This window comes from Pseudochaenichthys georgianus, chromosome 13, assembly GCF_902827115.2.
Source record: "Pseudochaenichthys georgianus chromosome 13, fPseGeo1.2, whole genome shotgun sequence".
NCBI classification, from domain to species: domain Eukaryota; kingdom Metazoa; phylum Chordata; class Actinopteri; order Perciformes; family Channichthyidae; genus Pseudochaenichthys; species Pseudochaenichthys georgianus.
In genome coordinates, this window is record NC_047515.1 from 5969341 (window position 1) to 5985577 (window position 16237).

General features: G+C 43.0%; 1 protein-coding gene across 4 annotated transcripts in view; it reads left to right on the forward strand.

Moving 5' to 3' along the window:
* Window positions 1-16237, forward strand: part of LOC117457617 (RNA-binding protein Musashi homolog 2-like) — a 245990-nt gene that overhangs the window by 136707 nt on the left and 93046 nt on the right. For all 4 annotated transcript variants that reach the window (XM_034097776.2, XM_034097777.2, XM_034097778.2 and 1 more), the window contains exon 7: window positions 460-508. In XM_034097776.2, the coding sequence (XP_033953667.1) occupies window positions 460-508 (49 nt within the window). The remainder of the gene's footprint in view (window positions 1-459; window positions 509-16237) is intronic.

A 16237-nucleotide genomic window follows, 5' to 3' on the forward strand; every position in this document is an offset into this window, starting at 1 on the left:
AATAAGTGGGCAGTTTTGGTTCTGTGCCCACTTCAATCCGTCATTTATTTCTCAAGGAGGAAAGCGTCCTAATCGGAATAGAAAATGAGATTGTGTAATTCAGTGGAATGGAGTTCCTTTTTCCAGTTTCTATCACACACCTGAAACTCCAGCTGCGGCTGCATGTCAAAGCTGCCAGGTTTGACAGGGAGATTATTTTTCATGAAATCTTTGGCAAGTTCAGGACAGACTCTTCTCATTGCAGGCGTTTACAGATATGATGAATCGTGCACTGCAATCAATCACTACATTGTCCATGGCAGATTTGGTAATATTGGGATTGGCGGTCTTCAGGTTGGTTGAGCGTGACATAAACAGTGGTGTGGAGACACTGCAGTGCAGCGTGTGCTGCTCCTAACGATGCAATGTTTCTGTTTGGCTCTGTGCACACAAGTTGAACAATTATTTGTCTTGTTTCAGGTCGAGGATGCCATGCTAATGTTTGACAAAACCACCAACCGACATCGAGGTAAGTTCAGATTCCACTGCTATACTGCCATTTTTTGTGTATAGAGAAACACTCCATTATTCTTCTAGTTTTAGATCAATATCTTCCACCATTGAGCTTTTTCCTGTTTCATGATATATATATTACTGTACACACACATGGTCACCGCAGTAACAGCCACAACTACATCAGTAAGTGTATTTCCTACTTCCCTCAAGGTCAGATCCATTGTTGTTCATTTCAGATGGCTTTCACTCTGCCCAGCAATCCATACTAAATCTGTTCCCTTATCGTTGTGATTCTCCACACAGCTGACTAATACACACATATACACACGGACATGTCCAATCAACTGGCACATTGGCAATCCGGCCTGACAGCTAAACGCACCACATAGGAGAACATTTATTTCCACTATCAATTTAATTAGCCTCATTTCTCCCTTCGGCCATGTTGCCCCTCCGATACGTCGATATGGATCTACACTGGCATTCTGGTGATTGCATGATGGAAGAGAGAGACATGGGGTGAGAAAGAATAAGAGGGGTCAGTGAGGGAGGAGGCGGAAATAAAAAGGTTGCCCCACAGTTGAATAGGAGGATGGAAGATTGAAGGAGCGAGGCCTGTGTGGTCCGATAAGGGTTCAGATAGCTGATGCTGCAGAGCGACGGTGAGAGCCAGGATGGTTATCTGCCCCCCCTCCTTATCTGAAGGCCTTATCTGTGCTTCAGCAGTGCAGACCCTCTGCCCGAAAACAGAGGACTTTACAAAGACAACAGCAGAGAGAGGAGACAGATACAGGAAACAAGCCAGCTACTCCAGACCAACACAAGCTCAGGGAGGGGTGGGTGGCTTCTGGAAAGAAACACAATAGAATATGACATGATCAGGAATAGATAGTGTCATTAAAAAGCAGCAAAGTCGGTCTAAATACGTTTCTCTCATTAACGTAATCATTTTCAGACTGGGTCTTACATCAATTCATTTGGTTAAGCCTCTTTTTGATAGTGATGGGACAGTGACATCTACTTGGTGACTACAAGGAAAGACGAGCCATCGCACAGATTTGAAAAAAGACGATCCACTGACGGCCATAGATGGTTATTGGCTTCGTGCTAGAGAAGTATCGTTACCCTTTATTACGGAAAGCACACACATTGCAATGGGCACATATTTCTTCTACTCTATGTTGCTTGTTGTTAAACCGGGAATTGTCTATTATTGACATGTCTTTGCGTCATGTATGATTGTTCAAAAATATTTCATATCTTTGTCGAAGGCCACGATACAAACATCTATGTTCTTTATTAAAACGTTGGCAGTTTGATTTCACTAACTAGTCGTTTTGTTTACAACACATTCTTGATAAGTGACGCTGTTCTGTGGCCGACAGTTGACTGTTCCTGGCCAGGACTGCCAATTATTTCCTAACCAAAATAGCCCCAAAAATATCCCACTGAACCGAAAGCCCGTTTGTCTGACAGAACACAAACACCCACCAAATGACACTTGGACATGCAAATACACTCTCCCTCCAATTAACAGAAGCACGTGGCTAATAATTATATAGAATGACGTCACAGGACATTCCCTTCTCTCTTCAACACAACATTAAAATCAAGCTTTGGACCTGAAGTTATTTATCTTGTAAACATGTATGTTATTCCTAGGAACCCAAGCAAGATAGCACAATCTTTGGTTTTTGTTTGGTCAGGTAACTTACGTACTTGCCATCGGTTAAATGTGCAAGTTACGCAACCAAACTAGTTGACTGTCCCGTGTTTGTTCTCCATCCTGCTCTCTACAGACTGTGTTGCTCTTTAGACTATGTCACATGCAGGGAGTCTTGCTATCTTGGTTTACCGATAACGTTGGTTATATATACCACGATTAAGAGCATTACTCAAGTTCAGTGGTGATTGGTTTAGCGTTCATATAGGGTTGGGTACCGAGAACCGGTTTCCAACATTTCATTCCAACGGCATCATTTAGACATGTGATTTCGGTTCCGCTTTTCGATGCCTGAGGAAATGTTTCTCGCCGCTCTCCTCTCCGTAGTCCTACTGTATGACTGCGGCGAGGCGGAAATGTCGCGTTTGTATCTACACTTCCTACAGCGTAACCTGGGACCAGGGCCAGCCGGGCTCGGCACTGGCGTTATAGATGTTCACCTAGGGCAGCCAGATCTGTGGAGGCGCCGCGCTGACAGCTCTGGGAGGGGGAAAACAATGTTTTGACCGTTGGTGCTCATCCTAACTTTCGGTGTAACAACATTCATAATTAAGTAAATGTAACACCCTTTTCATCCCGGTTACACTTTTTCATTTGCCGGTACGATGGGCGCTGCAAGTGATGAAAATGGGGGATGTTGCCGGCTTATCTGGCACCCGCAGCTCACAGCCACAGTCGAGTTCGGTGGAGCGTGGGAGCGAGCGAGGGAGAGAAGAAAGGGAGGGCGCTGTTGTTATTAGCATCTATTGCTAGCTGCTCTAACGGAAGAAGAAGATGTGTCTACAATGATGTGGAGGGGAGAGTCCTCTCCAGTCAGACTGAGGCTGATAACTACAGCTTCAGTGAGGTAAGGACTCTGATGGTTAGATAGTTCACTTTAGTCTAAGTTATCTCAGTGGGTCTCAAACGTTTTTGATCACAATTTATGTAAACACATATTTCCAAGGCACTCTTTTATAATTATTGGGGATAAACAGGTTTGAAATCATTCCAATGTATACTATAGGACAGTAAACCAGACATATCGTTTTTAAACTTGTGAGAGATAAAAAAAATTATGCATAAATAAAATAGTAAAATAAGATATAAATGAACAACAAAAAATAAAATAAGTTACATGTATTTTTATTGGCTATGGGTTACTGGTTATGCTCACATACTTATTTAATTATTAAATGTAACCCATCTTTTTCATTATGGGTGTTTAGAGTTGTACCCCCTAGATAGGTCTCTAGTAAGTCTGCTTAAAGTGCACCAGATTGGAAAGCATTTTACTTTAAAAATGTTCAAACATTTCTTCCCGGTAGCCTGAGAGGCAGATGTGCTTGTTTTTCTCAACAAGAACTGTTTTTAAATGGGGGGGGTTTCCTTTAAAAGTTGCACTGTTGTAGCTTCAGTGATCAAAAATACACATGTAAAACTTTTTTCTACATTTGAATTTTATTTACATGAATATGAAACGGAACACATTTGTGTGTTCATTGAAAAACACAAGTGTGGATCCTTCTGTGTGCATGTATGTATTATGAAACTGTTCTGAGGCCATATGGTGGGGGCCGGCGAGCAGCAGCAACATGAAACACAGCAGCAGGAACATGAACGCAGCAGTAGCAAGTGAACGCAGCAGCAGCAGCAGCAGCAGGCAGCGTAGCGTAGCGAGGCAGAGGCAGGAAGACCCGGCAGCTTCAATAGAGCGGCATGTTGGTTGGTTGTCAGAGGGGACGAGGTGCGTCACGTGTTTCATGTATATCATTGGTGCTCGAGTTGACTGCTTGAACTAGCTCGCAGGCTTCGCCCCCATTAAGTGTTGAGGTCCTTCAACATCCTTTTGTTGTTTTGTTTGGTGACCTGGTGGTTTCTGTTGCTTTGACACTGCACCAACACTACTTAACATAAACTCTCTTTACATTGCAGCCAAACAAGTTGTTTTGATGAATAAGTAACTAGCAATAGTACTTCAAAACAACTATGAGTACAGACATCGTACCCTATTACAATGTTGCCTCAGTTTGAACCAATGTACTGATGCTGTCCGGTGTATACATTGACAGAGTTGTGTAGATGTGATATGCTGACTGGGCAGCACATAACTGCTTTGAGGTCCACAGTGTGCAGTATATATTAGGTTTGTGATGTCAGCTCCAATACCTTTGGGGATGCCCTCTGTAGAAGTGCATGTGTGAAGGATGCTTGAGAGAATGGCAGTGGGCACGGGGGGATTGATCATCCTGTACACTAGGAGCCAGTTTTGAGTTCGCAATTCAGTGCCTTTGAAGAGCATGTCCAAATATTGTATAGGAGCATTTGAACAAATATTTTTCTAAATATATGTATGACATAACGTGAATTAGGGCTACCCTCAACCAAAGGTTACTTTGTGCTACTTTTAAAAATATAATATAAAACTGTTCAACATGTGCAGAATGCATATGTGTCACAGTGCCACGACAAGCAACCCCCTCCTCAAATGCAAACAACAGAAACGGCGGTAATGCTTCGTAATATGGGTCCGAACGAGCAGCAATATGACACGTGTGTGTATTGACCAGCTAACCAATCTGAGCAGTGCAACTGATACTGTTACAATAGGAGTGGTCGCTGTTCAAAATGGCTCATGCCACAATGATAGCAAATGGGTTAACGTATAATGAATACCGTACTTTTCGGACTATAAGCCGCGACTTTTTTTCCCCATTTTCTTGTACAGCAACGGCCACTAGGGAACCTCCTAAATCTATGGATTTTACAGGTAAAATTAACCACCTTTAATACTATGGGCTCTAGGACCGGTCCGAGCCCGCCACCTTTAAGCGGGCTCCAGCAGGAAAAGCTGGAGGCCGGAAAAAGAGTGAGACAGGTAGCGCACCAAAGTGAAAGTGGAACCGAGAGACAGAACGAGAGCAAGACAGACGGACAGTTTAGCTGCTGCGGCTTATATGCAGGTGCGCTTTAGTAGGTCCGAAAAGTACGGTAATATGTCCCTTGGATGCCGGGTTAATGTTTGTGGATGTTTAGGGCTATATGGTGTTCGAGCTACTTTTCGAACTCATCACATCTGCTTCACAACGTTCTAACTCTTCGTCGCACTCGCCATTAATTGTTGTTGTTAAAGTCAATACTACACCAGTTTATCCAACATGTTCTACAATAGGTTTACGACGTGTTGGCACATCAGCAAGGATATTGTCAAATTCAGTGGAGCTGTGTTCTGTAAGCCCTCCATTTGATTACACTGTGTGCTGACAAATATAAAGCCTGCATATGTGAAGCGGTAGGTTTGTAAGAAAAACACATTCCATCACCATCAGCACAAAGGCGGATCTGAGGAGCGGATGGCATTCTGTCTGGCCTGCTCTCTGTGGGGCTCACAGCGTGACTGTGCTGATTGTTCTCCCCCCCCCCCCATCGGATGTGTGGGGATGGTCTGGGGGAGCAGCTGCAGCTCAGGGAAGGAAACTTTGATACGGAATACTCCGTATCAAGTTTATTATAAATAATAAAGCTGTGGTAATAACCAGCTGATGTTGACCTTGCCCGCTACCATTATCTGTGGCCAGTAATGATTTCCCCACTACCTGTGATTGGCACATGCATTATTAAGCTACTTCCGTCTTCAGAATTTGGCACGCTGGGTGCCAATTTCAAGAAATGTGTTGATGCTAAACCACCCGCCTATTAATCTCTCATCATGCAGGAATACCTGGGTCTGTCAATGTCACAACCACCACGTCCTGTGTTCCTGTTGGGCGTAACTGAGCCGGCCGCTTCCTGCTCTTTACTGGACAGTTTGTCACTGGAGACAACATGTATTTAGAATCACAATCAGGAATCACCAGCTCCTCTTTACTTTGAACAGCTATTTTACTAACGTCATCACTTATTATTAATCAGCGTGTAACAAATAAATAGTCATCAGGCAACTATACAAAACGTATCTAAAATATATTATGCAAATACTGTATAAATAGTTGAGAAAATGTTACAGAACATTCCCCAAACCAAGAATCCGCCGTCTACACCCTAATGAGGCCGTAATTGGTCATCTGAGTGGAAGTAAGGAACTATTTTAAAACCGTTTTCTTTAATATTTTTACAGTGAACTGCAACACTATCAATGCATACAACAGGCTGTTTGCAAATATTTGCTGTTGTAGAAAGGCATTTTATAATCACATCATAACATCGAGCTGATGGTGCTGTCTGTGTACACTGTCCGTGTGGGTTGCAACCATCCTATTCATGTAAAGTAATTGATGATTGGATTGATTTCTCACAGTATTCCTTTTTCTACCTTCATGTTTTGTCTCAAAAGGTGAAAAAGAATACTTGCTGCTCTCTGAACAGAATGGCAACAGTCTTTGGGTATAACTGGAGTTTCAATGCACAATACAGACAGAATGGTTCTGTGTGTGTTATAATTAGGGCTCTAGGAGTGGGCACAGATGCATAGAAGTCTGTATGTAGAAGGTGAACACAAACAATACTATGATAATAACATCGTAATGTGTCTTGCATCAGCTGTAACAGTTTAAGGAGTCCCCAGGTTATTTTTAATTGAATAAACATCCAGAAGTAAAACAGTTAAGTAATACCCAAATTCTCAAATCAAATCTGTTTCAACGTTGCAAGGCCTTTGCATTTGCACATCAGCTACAGTGTAGATATGTCAATGAAAAACTTACTCACAGGCTCCTCCAACAGTGCAACGTATAGGACATAGAACAAATAGAACAGATCAAATAGTGTAATAGAAGGTTTGAGATGTGCAATTAAATACAAATTAAAATAGAAATAGTGCAGAATAATCTATATACAAGTAAATATATATTAGATAAATAATTTGCAACATGCAACAGATGAATGTTTATGGATGTTCTTTAAAAATGTTCAGGTGTTTAATAGTCTTATGGCCTGTGGATGAAGCTGTCCCTGAGTCTGGTGGTTTCAGTCCGGATGCTGCGGTACCGCTGCCAGACGGCAGCAGGACAGAACAGTGTGTGGCTGGGGGTGATGGGGGTCTTTTATAATCCTGAGGGCCTTCTTTGCTTCCTGAGCCTCTGGGAGTAAAGGTCCTCCATCAATCAGTTTATTTATATAGCACATTTAAAAGCGATTTTTGGTCGAGCCAAAGTGCTGTACATGTAATAAAAAAAAAGAGTCCATGTCAGGTCCTCAGTGATGAGTCCATGTCAGGTCCTCAGTGATGAGTCCTTGTCAGGTCCTCAGTGATGTGGACACCAAGGAACCTGAAGCTGATGCCTCTCTCCACATTAGTCCCATTGACGGCGATGGGGGCGTGTCCCTGCCCTCTCTCTGCTGCTTCCTGTAATCCACAAGCAGCTGCTTGGTTTTTGCTGACGTTAAGATGGAGGTTGTTATCCTGGCCCCAAGATGTCAGGTTTTCGACCTCACTCTCTGTACGCCGGTCTCGTCGCCGTCGGTGATCAGGTTGATGACGATCGTGTCGTCAGCAAACATCACGATGGTGTTGGAGCTGTGTGTGGCCACGCAGTCGTGAGGGAACAGGAGTAGAGGAGAGGGCTGAGCACGCAGCCTTGAGGGGCTCCAGTGTTGAGGATCAGGGTGGAGGATGCGATGTTTCCCACGCGCACTGCCTGGGGTCTGCCGCAGGAAGATTAGGATCCAAACGATGGTGGAGTGTTTGAAACATGTGGGGTCTACAGACTGGGTCTACAGACGGGTTTACAGACTGGGTCTACAGACTGAGACTGGGTCTACAGACTGGGGTCTACAGACTGCAGCAGGGACCCGTTGAGATGTCTGTGAACACCTCTGCCAGCTGAACTGCACACAACCCTGAGAACACGGCCAGAGATTCTAACCTTTGCAAATTGATAACTGAAACCCCTTCAGCAGCCCTCAGACTACAATGCTAACTCTGAGCTGATCGTCCGTGTTGCAGGGAGTGAGTTACACATGTGTTTGGCACTGGATCTCTTTCAGTCCTTCATCTTTTCTCCTGATCACTCTTCATCTTTACGTCTTTACTAGAGTACGTAATTTTTTCTCTGTCAGTAACCCTCTCTGCTCACTGCCCTCCTCCCGTAGTTTGTCCGGTCTCCCCTTTCTTCTGCCCTTCTGTTACTTTTGTCAGAACATTTCACTGGGCCCAGTGGACATGAATAAAAGAGAAATGCGTGACACAGAAGCACATTTCTCAGGGCTGATTATAAATATTATGGATTCCTAATTGTATTTAGTTTCCGCCTATGTTTTCCCAATGAAGCACTGATGGCTAGTGTATCTTGTCGGATTACTTTGCTTTTCACTATGTCCTGTTCCATCGATCTATCATTGGACTGTAGCTCCACTTTAGAAGACGCTAGCCTCTCCAGTAGTACACATCTTGACCTTGGGAAACAACCTTGAAGTAATTATTTCAAACAAGGACTGTTGACTCTGGCTCGGCCGTCTACAGTGGAGAGCCAAGTATTGATAACCTTCTTTCTAATGCACCTAATTACAGCTGCCAAAAGCAGTGGCTTGCTTAATGGATCTCCCCAGGGGCAAGGTGATGGACCAATCTCGACACCCGGGCCTCAGTCATACATCAATGCCCATCTCCTCTCCTCTGCACTTGCGTATGTGCGTCTGCTGGATCGAGGCTTGAAGGCGATAATTAAAAGACTGAGTTGTTCCCCGGGTGTCAGTACATGTCTGTCTGAACCGATGCTGTTTGGCAGGCTGGCTGTAGCCCCAGGGGGTGACCTGTTTGTCTACTTATTAACTTGTCCAGAAAGAGAAAGTGGCAGATGGATAGATGGAGGGTCAAGAACACGGAGCCTCAAGAAGTCCAACCTTTAAAAGGATGGGGAGGAGAGAGAGGGGGGGTGTGAACAAAGAGGTGCTGTACATGTCGCGGCACAGAGACAAGTGGTGAGCAATGATCAGAAAAGGGATGGGTACACATGTATGTTGTCATATTTGAGGGATGAAGATAAGTTCACCAAGAGGCTTTCAAAATGCAATCGAATCAAAACAGCAGCCTTCTTCACTACGATATTTTACCATTCATTTTGTTGTCTGTTAAAAGATCTAAATAATGCATTCAAAGCATTAATATAGTTTCAAATGACTATTTCCAATGTATTTTCATTCTGAGTTGTATACTCAAGGCTGATTGGTCCATTTTGAACTGTTGCTAAGAAATCACCGTTACAGTCATATCAATCAGACAGGTTTCTAAGTAGGTGGTTCAGGAGAAAAAGACAGGATAATCTTTTTTCCTGAAACTTTCCAAATCTCTCAACACACTGGGGAACAACATATGTATGTATAAAAAAGACATGAAAAGTGGATTTTGCATAATAGGTGACCTTTAAGTTACGTTGCTGTCGCTGCAGATCCAGTCGCTGCAGATCCAGTCGCTGCAGATCCAGCCACTTTGTATCGGGATCCTACTCACCTTGTAGGTGTTATTTTGCATTCATGACCGGCTCGCTGCAACGTTATGTCTTTAAGATAAAGTAATGCCTAATTCTACAACTCTGTGACATATTTGGTTAGAATCTTCTAGACAGATTTACCGTGTCTAACTCTAGTGCTTTGATGTCTTGTCTCTAAACACCCAGCTGGAGATATTGGATGCGATTATTTCACCAACAATCCTGGCATGTGGTCATTTGTAGTAGAATGTTGCCAAGCATTAAGTAATTATGTGTTTTATGTTCAATACTTTGGGTTTGGGCAAATAAACTGATGCTTGATCACTTTACCTGTAACGGAGGTGATCTCTGGGGCCGTAGATCACGGCGGTCTCTGTTACATATTATATCGCTTCACTATTGGCGAACAGAGATGGGGTCGTTACTAAAAATAAGTAATATATTACATATTACTTTTAAAAAAAAGTAATATATTACACTACTTCGTTACTATCTACATAAAGTAATTCGTTACTTTACTCGTTACTTTACTCGTTACTTTACTCGCAGGGCCGGCCCGCCCCTCCCTACAGGCAGATCACGCAGACTGCTAAAGTTTCAAATGTTCTCTTTAGTTCAGTTTCCATTGTCGCATAAGACTGATCCAGATCCTGAATGTTTTCCTATCTGACCATGGCTGTCCTCTGTCTCCTGCTATCTGACCGTGGCTGTCCTCTGTCTCCTGCTATCTGACCGTGGCTGTCCTCTGTCTCCTGCTATCTGACCGTGGCTGTCCTCTGTCTCCTGCTATCTGACCGTGGCTGTCCTCTGTCTCCTGCTATCTGACCGTGGCTGTCCTCTGTCTCTTGCTATCTGTATATTTTGCGCAGTCTATCTCTGCTCCACGCTGTTGCGTCAGCGTGTTCTCCTGCGTGTTGGCCATGTGTTTGCACTGGAGCCAGACTTCAGCCGAGCACGTACGAACTGCGCATGCGTGAGTGGCAATAACTCTCCTTAACCAGCAGGCAGCGGTAGTGTGTATTCGTCATTCAAAACAAGCAACAACCGGAAAACAGAGAAGAAGAACTACGTGTGTGTGATATAAATAAACAACAGCTATGTGCGTTAGCTTCACTAGCATGTGTTCTTTGCAGGGGTTTGTTGAGGTTGATTATGACTGATTTTAGAAAGTAACGAAGTAACGCGTGTCGGGGAATGTTAGTAACTGTAGGTGATTACTGGGATTATAAAAGTAGCGCGTTACACTACTCCGTTACCGACAAAGTAATATTATTACAGTAACGCGTTACAAAGTAACGCGTTACACCCAACTCTGTTGGCGAAGCTAATCATTTGTTCCACGGTAAAACATTTCACAGGAAGCATTTGATTTATAAAAGATGACAAGAGCTTGTGTGGCGTTCAAACCCGTTTCTTGAATGGTTGACGTGAGTATGAGAAACACATATTGGTCCTTGGTGTCGGGGGGCTGGATTGGCACGCCAACCTATGGGTGAACAAAGTGTGATTAGCGATTCTAGTCATTTATAAGCTCTTTAGACTAAGCAATATACATTTCTCTTATATAGTTGTCATTAGTGATGTTACGTATTGCGCCGAGGCTTCGGAGCGTGTGTCGAGTAATCCCCGAAGCTTTTTGTGAAGCATGTTTCGAGGCTTGTATCGTTTTGGGCCAGTGACGTCATCGATGACAAACAAAGCCTCGCTGCCTGTCGATACCACGTGACTGCTTCAGGAAGCGATTCAGATCGGTTGAACCGTTGAACCCATGGATGGTTTGAACCACAGTGCTGATATTACCCATGCCATGGATGTATTTATAAGAACCATATTACCCCTCCTGTACCCGGGCCCGGTGACACGATGGAATCAAGAGAGCTCAGACCCTCACTTATATAGAGGTCGGAACATGTCATAAGTATAAATGGATACAAGCATGAATAAATGTAGGAATAAAAACATGAATAAATATGTTCCAGTGTTTTCAGTGAGATTCAGTGTGTGTGCTGCGGCTCAGCTGGAAAGCAGTTGACTCATGACCGCAGGCTCCCTGGTTCAACGACTGAACAATGCGTCTTTTTTTTTGTTTATAAAAGCTACAGCTAAATGAGATAATGTAGTTAATAAATGTATTCTTTGATATGGTTTAGCCTTTCTCCGGCTACAACATGGTTACGTTTATGAATATTATTAAGGAATACAAATCCCTCTTTGCAATGTTTACCAGCCTCCTTAGGCTTTTCAATCACAATCATTAAACTGGAATAAAAACAATATTGTTAACATGAAAATATGATTTAATGTTCGTTGTTTAGAGTTATTCTAAGGCTTTACTCATTGGGAACTCGGTATGAGATAGAGCACACTGTTGAGATGTCCAATCTGCCTGTTTTACACACTTTGACCAGCAGGGGGTTTGTGTTCAGATGAAGCCCTTGATGAAGCCTCATGAGATGAACCCTTTTGCGAACCAATTGGCTGGAAAGCTTCAAAGCTTCATAAGGCTTCATCTCGCCATCACTATTTGTCATATCATCCCTGCAGTAGTTAACATCATAACACTCACCTCCACCTGTTCTCCCGTCTCCGGTCCCAGGGTCCGTCACCGTAAAGAGTCCCCGGGGAAACGGCGAACCCTGTTTTATCGTTCCGGGTGGGGTTATTGAGCAGGATGGAGGCAGGGGTGGTTTTATATCGTGTACATTAATGTTGTTTGTTTGTAATATTTTTCCTTTCATACATGAAATAGGTATAATTGAATTAATGGATATTTGTTATTTTCAAGTAATGTTTAGTTTTCTTTAACTGGTTTCATTAACTGAGCTAACCATCTTTGCACCTACCACCCCTTTTGATGGTACGGTCCAATTGTTGGGCCTATAAAAGGTGGCGTGTTAGTCTCATTGAGACGGGGATAGTGCTGGAGACAGTCATATGAATGATTGATGCAGTTAATCGTCTGCCAATGATTAATAAACGCCCACACCGGGTTGTACTTGGACGTTCTGCCTCTGGCTCCTTACTTTGGTCGGGCCGCTCATTTGTCAGCTTCACATTACCTACACCTTCAAAATGTAAGAAACATGAAACCAGACATCACATTTGCTTAATTTGGCTGACTGATAAGCGGATCAGTCAATCATAATGTTATCATAATCATTAGAATACAAGTTATTTGCCAACAAACACGCACATGTGATCAGTGAAAGGTCCGATGAGGTATCTTCATTTCTAACACAATGGACCACTGTCACTATCAACCCTTAAATATACAGTTGAGGCCTAAATGATTAGCCCCCCAGGAGTTGTGGAACATTTTCCTAAAATTCTTCCCAATATTTCTAGCATTGATAAAACATTCACCAGTGCTATTTAGTAGCTTTTGGTACATTTTGGAAAATCAAATATGTTTTTAGGATCGCTTTATATCAAATATAGTGAAAAATGGGTTGGTCAAAAAATATTAGCCCCCATGTGAATGTTTGCTTTCAAACCACACCTAGTCAACCAATCAGCTTTCAAACCACACCTAATCAACCAATCAGCTTTCAAACCAGACCTAATCAATCAATCAGCTTTCAAACCAGACCTAATCAACCAATCAGCTTTCGAGCCACACCTGGGCATTCAATCAGCATAAAAGGACTCCAAGAAACAGGCACTTGAATACCTTATTTAGAGGGACTATACCAGGGTTGCCAACTCTCACGCATCTGGCGTGTGACACACGCTTTCACTCTCAATCTCACGGTCTCACGCTGCCCAAACTATTCTCACGCCAAAACAAGAATACCGAAGACTAGAAACGGTTTTGAAAACTGTTGTCACGTAGTGATCGTCTTCTCAATAGAACATCTTTGATAATGTCTTCTGGCCAATCAGAATCAAGATAACGGCGTGGTGTTGTTGCAGGAAGTCCCGACGGAGAATATTTTTGCTGTAGTCCATCTCTATATACATCGATACAACATTACGTGTTGATAGAAATCAACACGTAATGTTGTATCGATGTATATAGAGATGGACTACAGCAAAAATATTCTCGTAAGAAATCAACACGTAATGAAATAAGACCCGACGGTTTGATGATTGATGTGTGGGCTGTCTTTCATTTTGACACACAGAACAATGGGGGCTATCCACCCTTATCCACAATGTAAAGTAATTCACACAGCCTCTTCTCTCTGGGAGGAGCAGCAGGTTCAGCTTTCAGAACACAGTAACACCAAACTAAAATGGCAAAATATGTTGTGGAGTAATAGATGTATTTATTTTTCTTCTCAAGAGAGTACCAGAATGTGTGCAGGGGTTGGGTTTTCAGCATGTCAACTCTTTCACCTGTGGGGAAGTTGCAGGATTGGCTCCAGGTCGCCCTTTTTATTTACTACAAGACAAAAGTGCCTTTTTGTTTCATACAGTTCAATTTGGATTGAGACAGGGAAATAATCTAAACCTCACGCGTGGCGTTTCACTGTCAAGGGGGCGATATAGCGTGTATGTAATTACATTAGGATACTGACTTGAGCCCCACCACTGTATGGGTTAGCCCTACCACAGATTACCCAACACAAATACTCCGGAGCCGATAAGTCAATGAATTGCTAATCGCGACAGGCACACAATAAAACAGTGGAAACAAACATGTGTTTGACTTTCATTAGTGAATTAAACTGTGTGCCCTTTATAGTCTGTGTCCAATATTGTGTATTTGTATATATTGTATATCCTATATATATGCTAAGGTCCCGCTACTGACACGATAGCAGTCATTTCGTGCGCATATGTGTAATTAAACCCATGATATCAAATCTCACTCCAGCCAGGTACCCAAAGTTGGCAACCCTGCTATACCTACTACTCCTACTCACCATGCCAAAGACAAGGAAATCAGTCTTGAGCTCAGAAAGAAGACAATGGAGGCTCATGATAAGGGGGAAGGCTATACTGCTATGTCCAAGCGCTTCACAGTGTCTAGAACTGCTGTACGTTGCATCATTGCGAAGTACAAGGAGACACATTCTGTAAGAAACAAACTAGGCGTGGCCGAAAGCGCAAGATTTCAAGAACTCTGGAGAGGAAAATAGTCAGAGATGTCAGCAAGAATCCCCGGACATCTGCCAAGATGATTGTTGCTGACCTGGCCTCTTCTGGAGTTGATGTTTCAAGGAACACAGTTGTGAAAGCTCTTCATCGTGGTGGGCTTCAGGGCCATCGTCCCAGAAGAACCCCTTTACTCAAAGGGTGGCACATCAGAGCCAGACTGAGGTTTCCCCGGGGAACATTTGAAAGGTAAAGATGAGTTGTGTAAGTCTGTGCTTTGGTCTGATGAGACTAAACTGGAACCATTCGGGCACATGGATGGTGCTTATGTTGGTGAAGAAAGGGAGAGGCCTTCAACCCTAAGACCACATGCTGTGGGGCTGTTTTGCAGCCTCAGGCAGGGAGCCTTGTTCGGGTGCAAGGCATCATGACAAATTCAAATGATGGTGACATTTTGAGGGATCATATGAAAAGTGCTGCTCTTAGTCTTCGCTTAGGTCGTCGCTGGGTCTTCCAACAAGACAATGACCCAAAGCACACATCACAATTGGTCCAACAGTTCCTAAAGGACACCAAAACCAAGGTGCTGGAGTGGCCCGCACAGAGCCCAGATCTCAATCCTATTGAGAATCTGGCGGGTGCTCAAAGTGAATGTCCATGCTCGGAAACCAATTTGGACCAGCTGGAACAATTTGCAAAGGAAGAATGGGCCAAAAATACCTCAAGAGACCTCTGTGCCAACCTAGTAAAGGACTGCTCTAAGAGCTTGTTGTCAGTTGTGGCTCAGAAAGGGTACACTATTGACTAGTAATGGCCTGGGGGCTAATATTTTTTGACCAACCCATTTTTCACTATATTTGATATAAAGCAAGCCTAAAAACTTATTTTCCAAAATATACCAAAAGCTACTAAATAGCACTGGTGAATGTTTGATTATATCAAGTTTTATCAATGCTGGAAATATTGGGGAAGAATTTTAGGAAAATGTTCCATAACTCCTGCGGGGCTAATCATTTAGGCCTCAACTGTATATCTGAGTACTTTATCAGACGGGTACCCCCTTCTAACCACTGTGTGTTTGATATGGAGCACATCCTCCTTTTATCACTGTCACTTCTGATGAAGCAAATGATGAAGCATCATGAAGGTACACCCATTCATATCTCATTCTTCTGTCATATCTTCCACACACTCTGTGAAAACCTGCGTCTGCTGTTCCACTGTGAAGGAACAATTAATATAGGCCCTGCTCGTGTAAAGAACCATCTTTGGCGAGAGAAGAATGTCACCTGACTGCATGTTGTCATCGTGAAGCCCATCGGGAAAGAACCAGGCAAACAATGCATTGTGTTTGTCATCATTACTGTGTGTCCTCTTGATACAAGTTATTGATGTGTGTGTAATAGAAAGAGAGATGAGTATTGAAGCTAATACAGACAGTAAATAAATGCATTCCCTTTTTCATCCATTTTCTGAATTTGCTCTTCACATTTCTTACATGTTATGCAACAGAATACAAGTTTCAACAAAATTGGCAAGTCTTTCAAGATGAAAGGGACATGATTAGGATTCA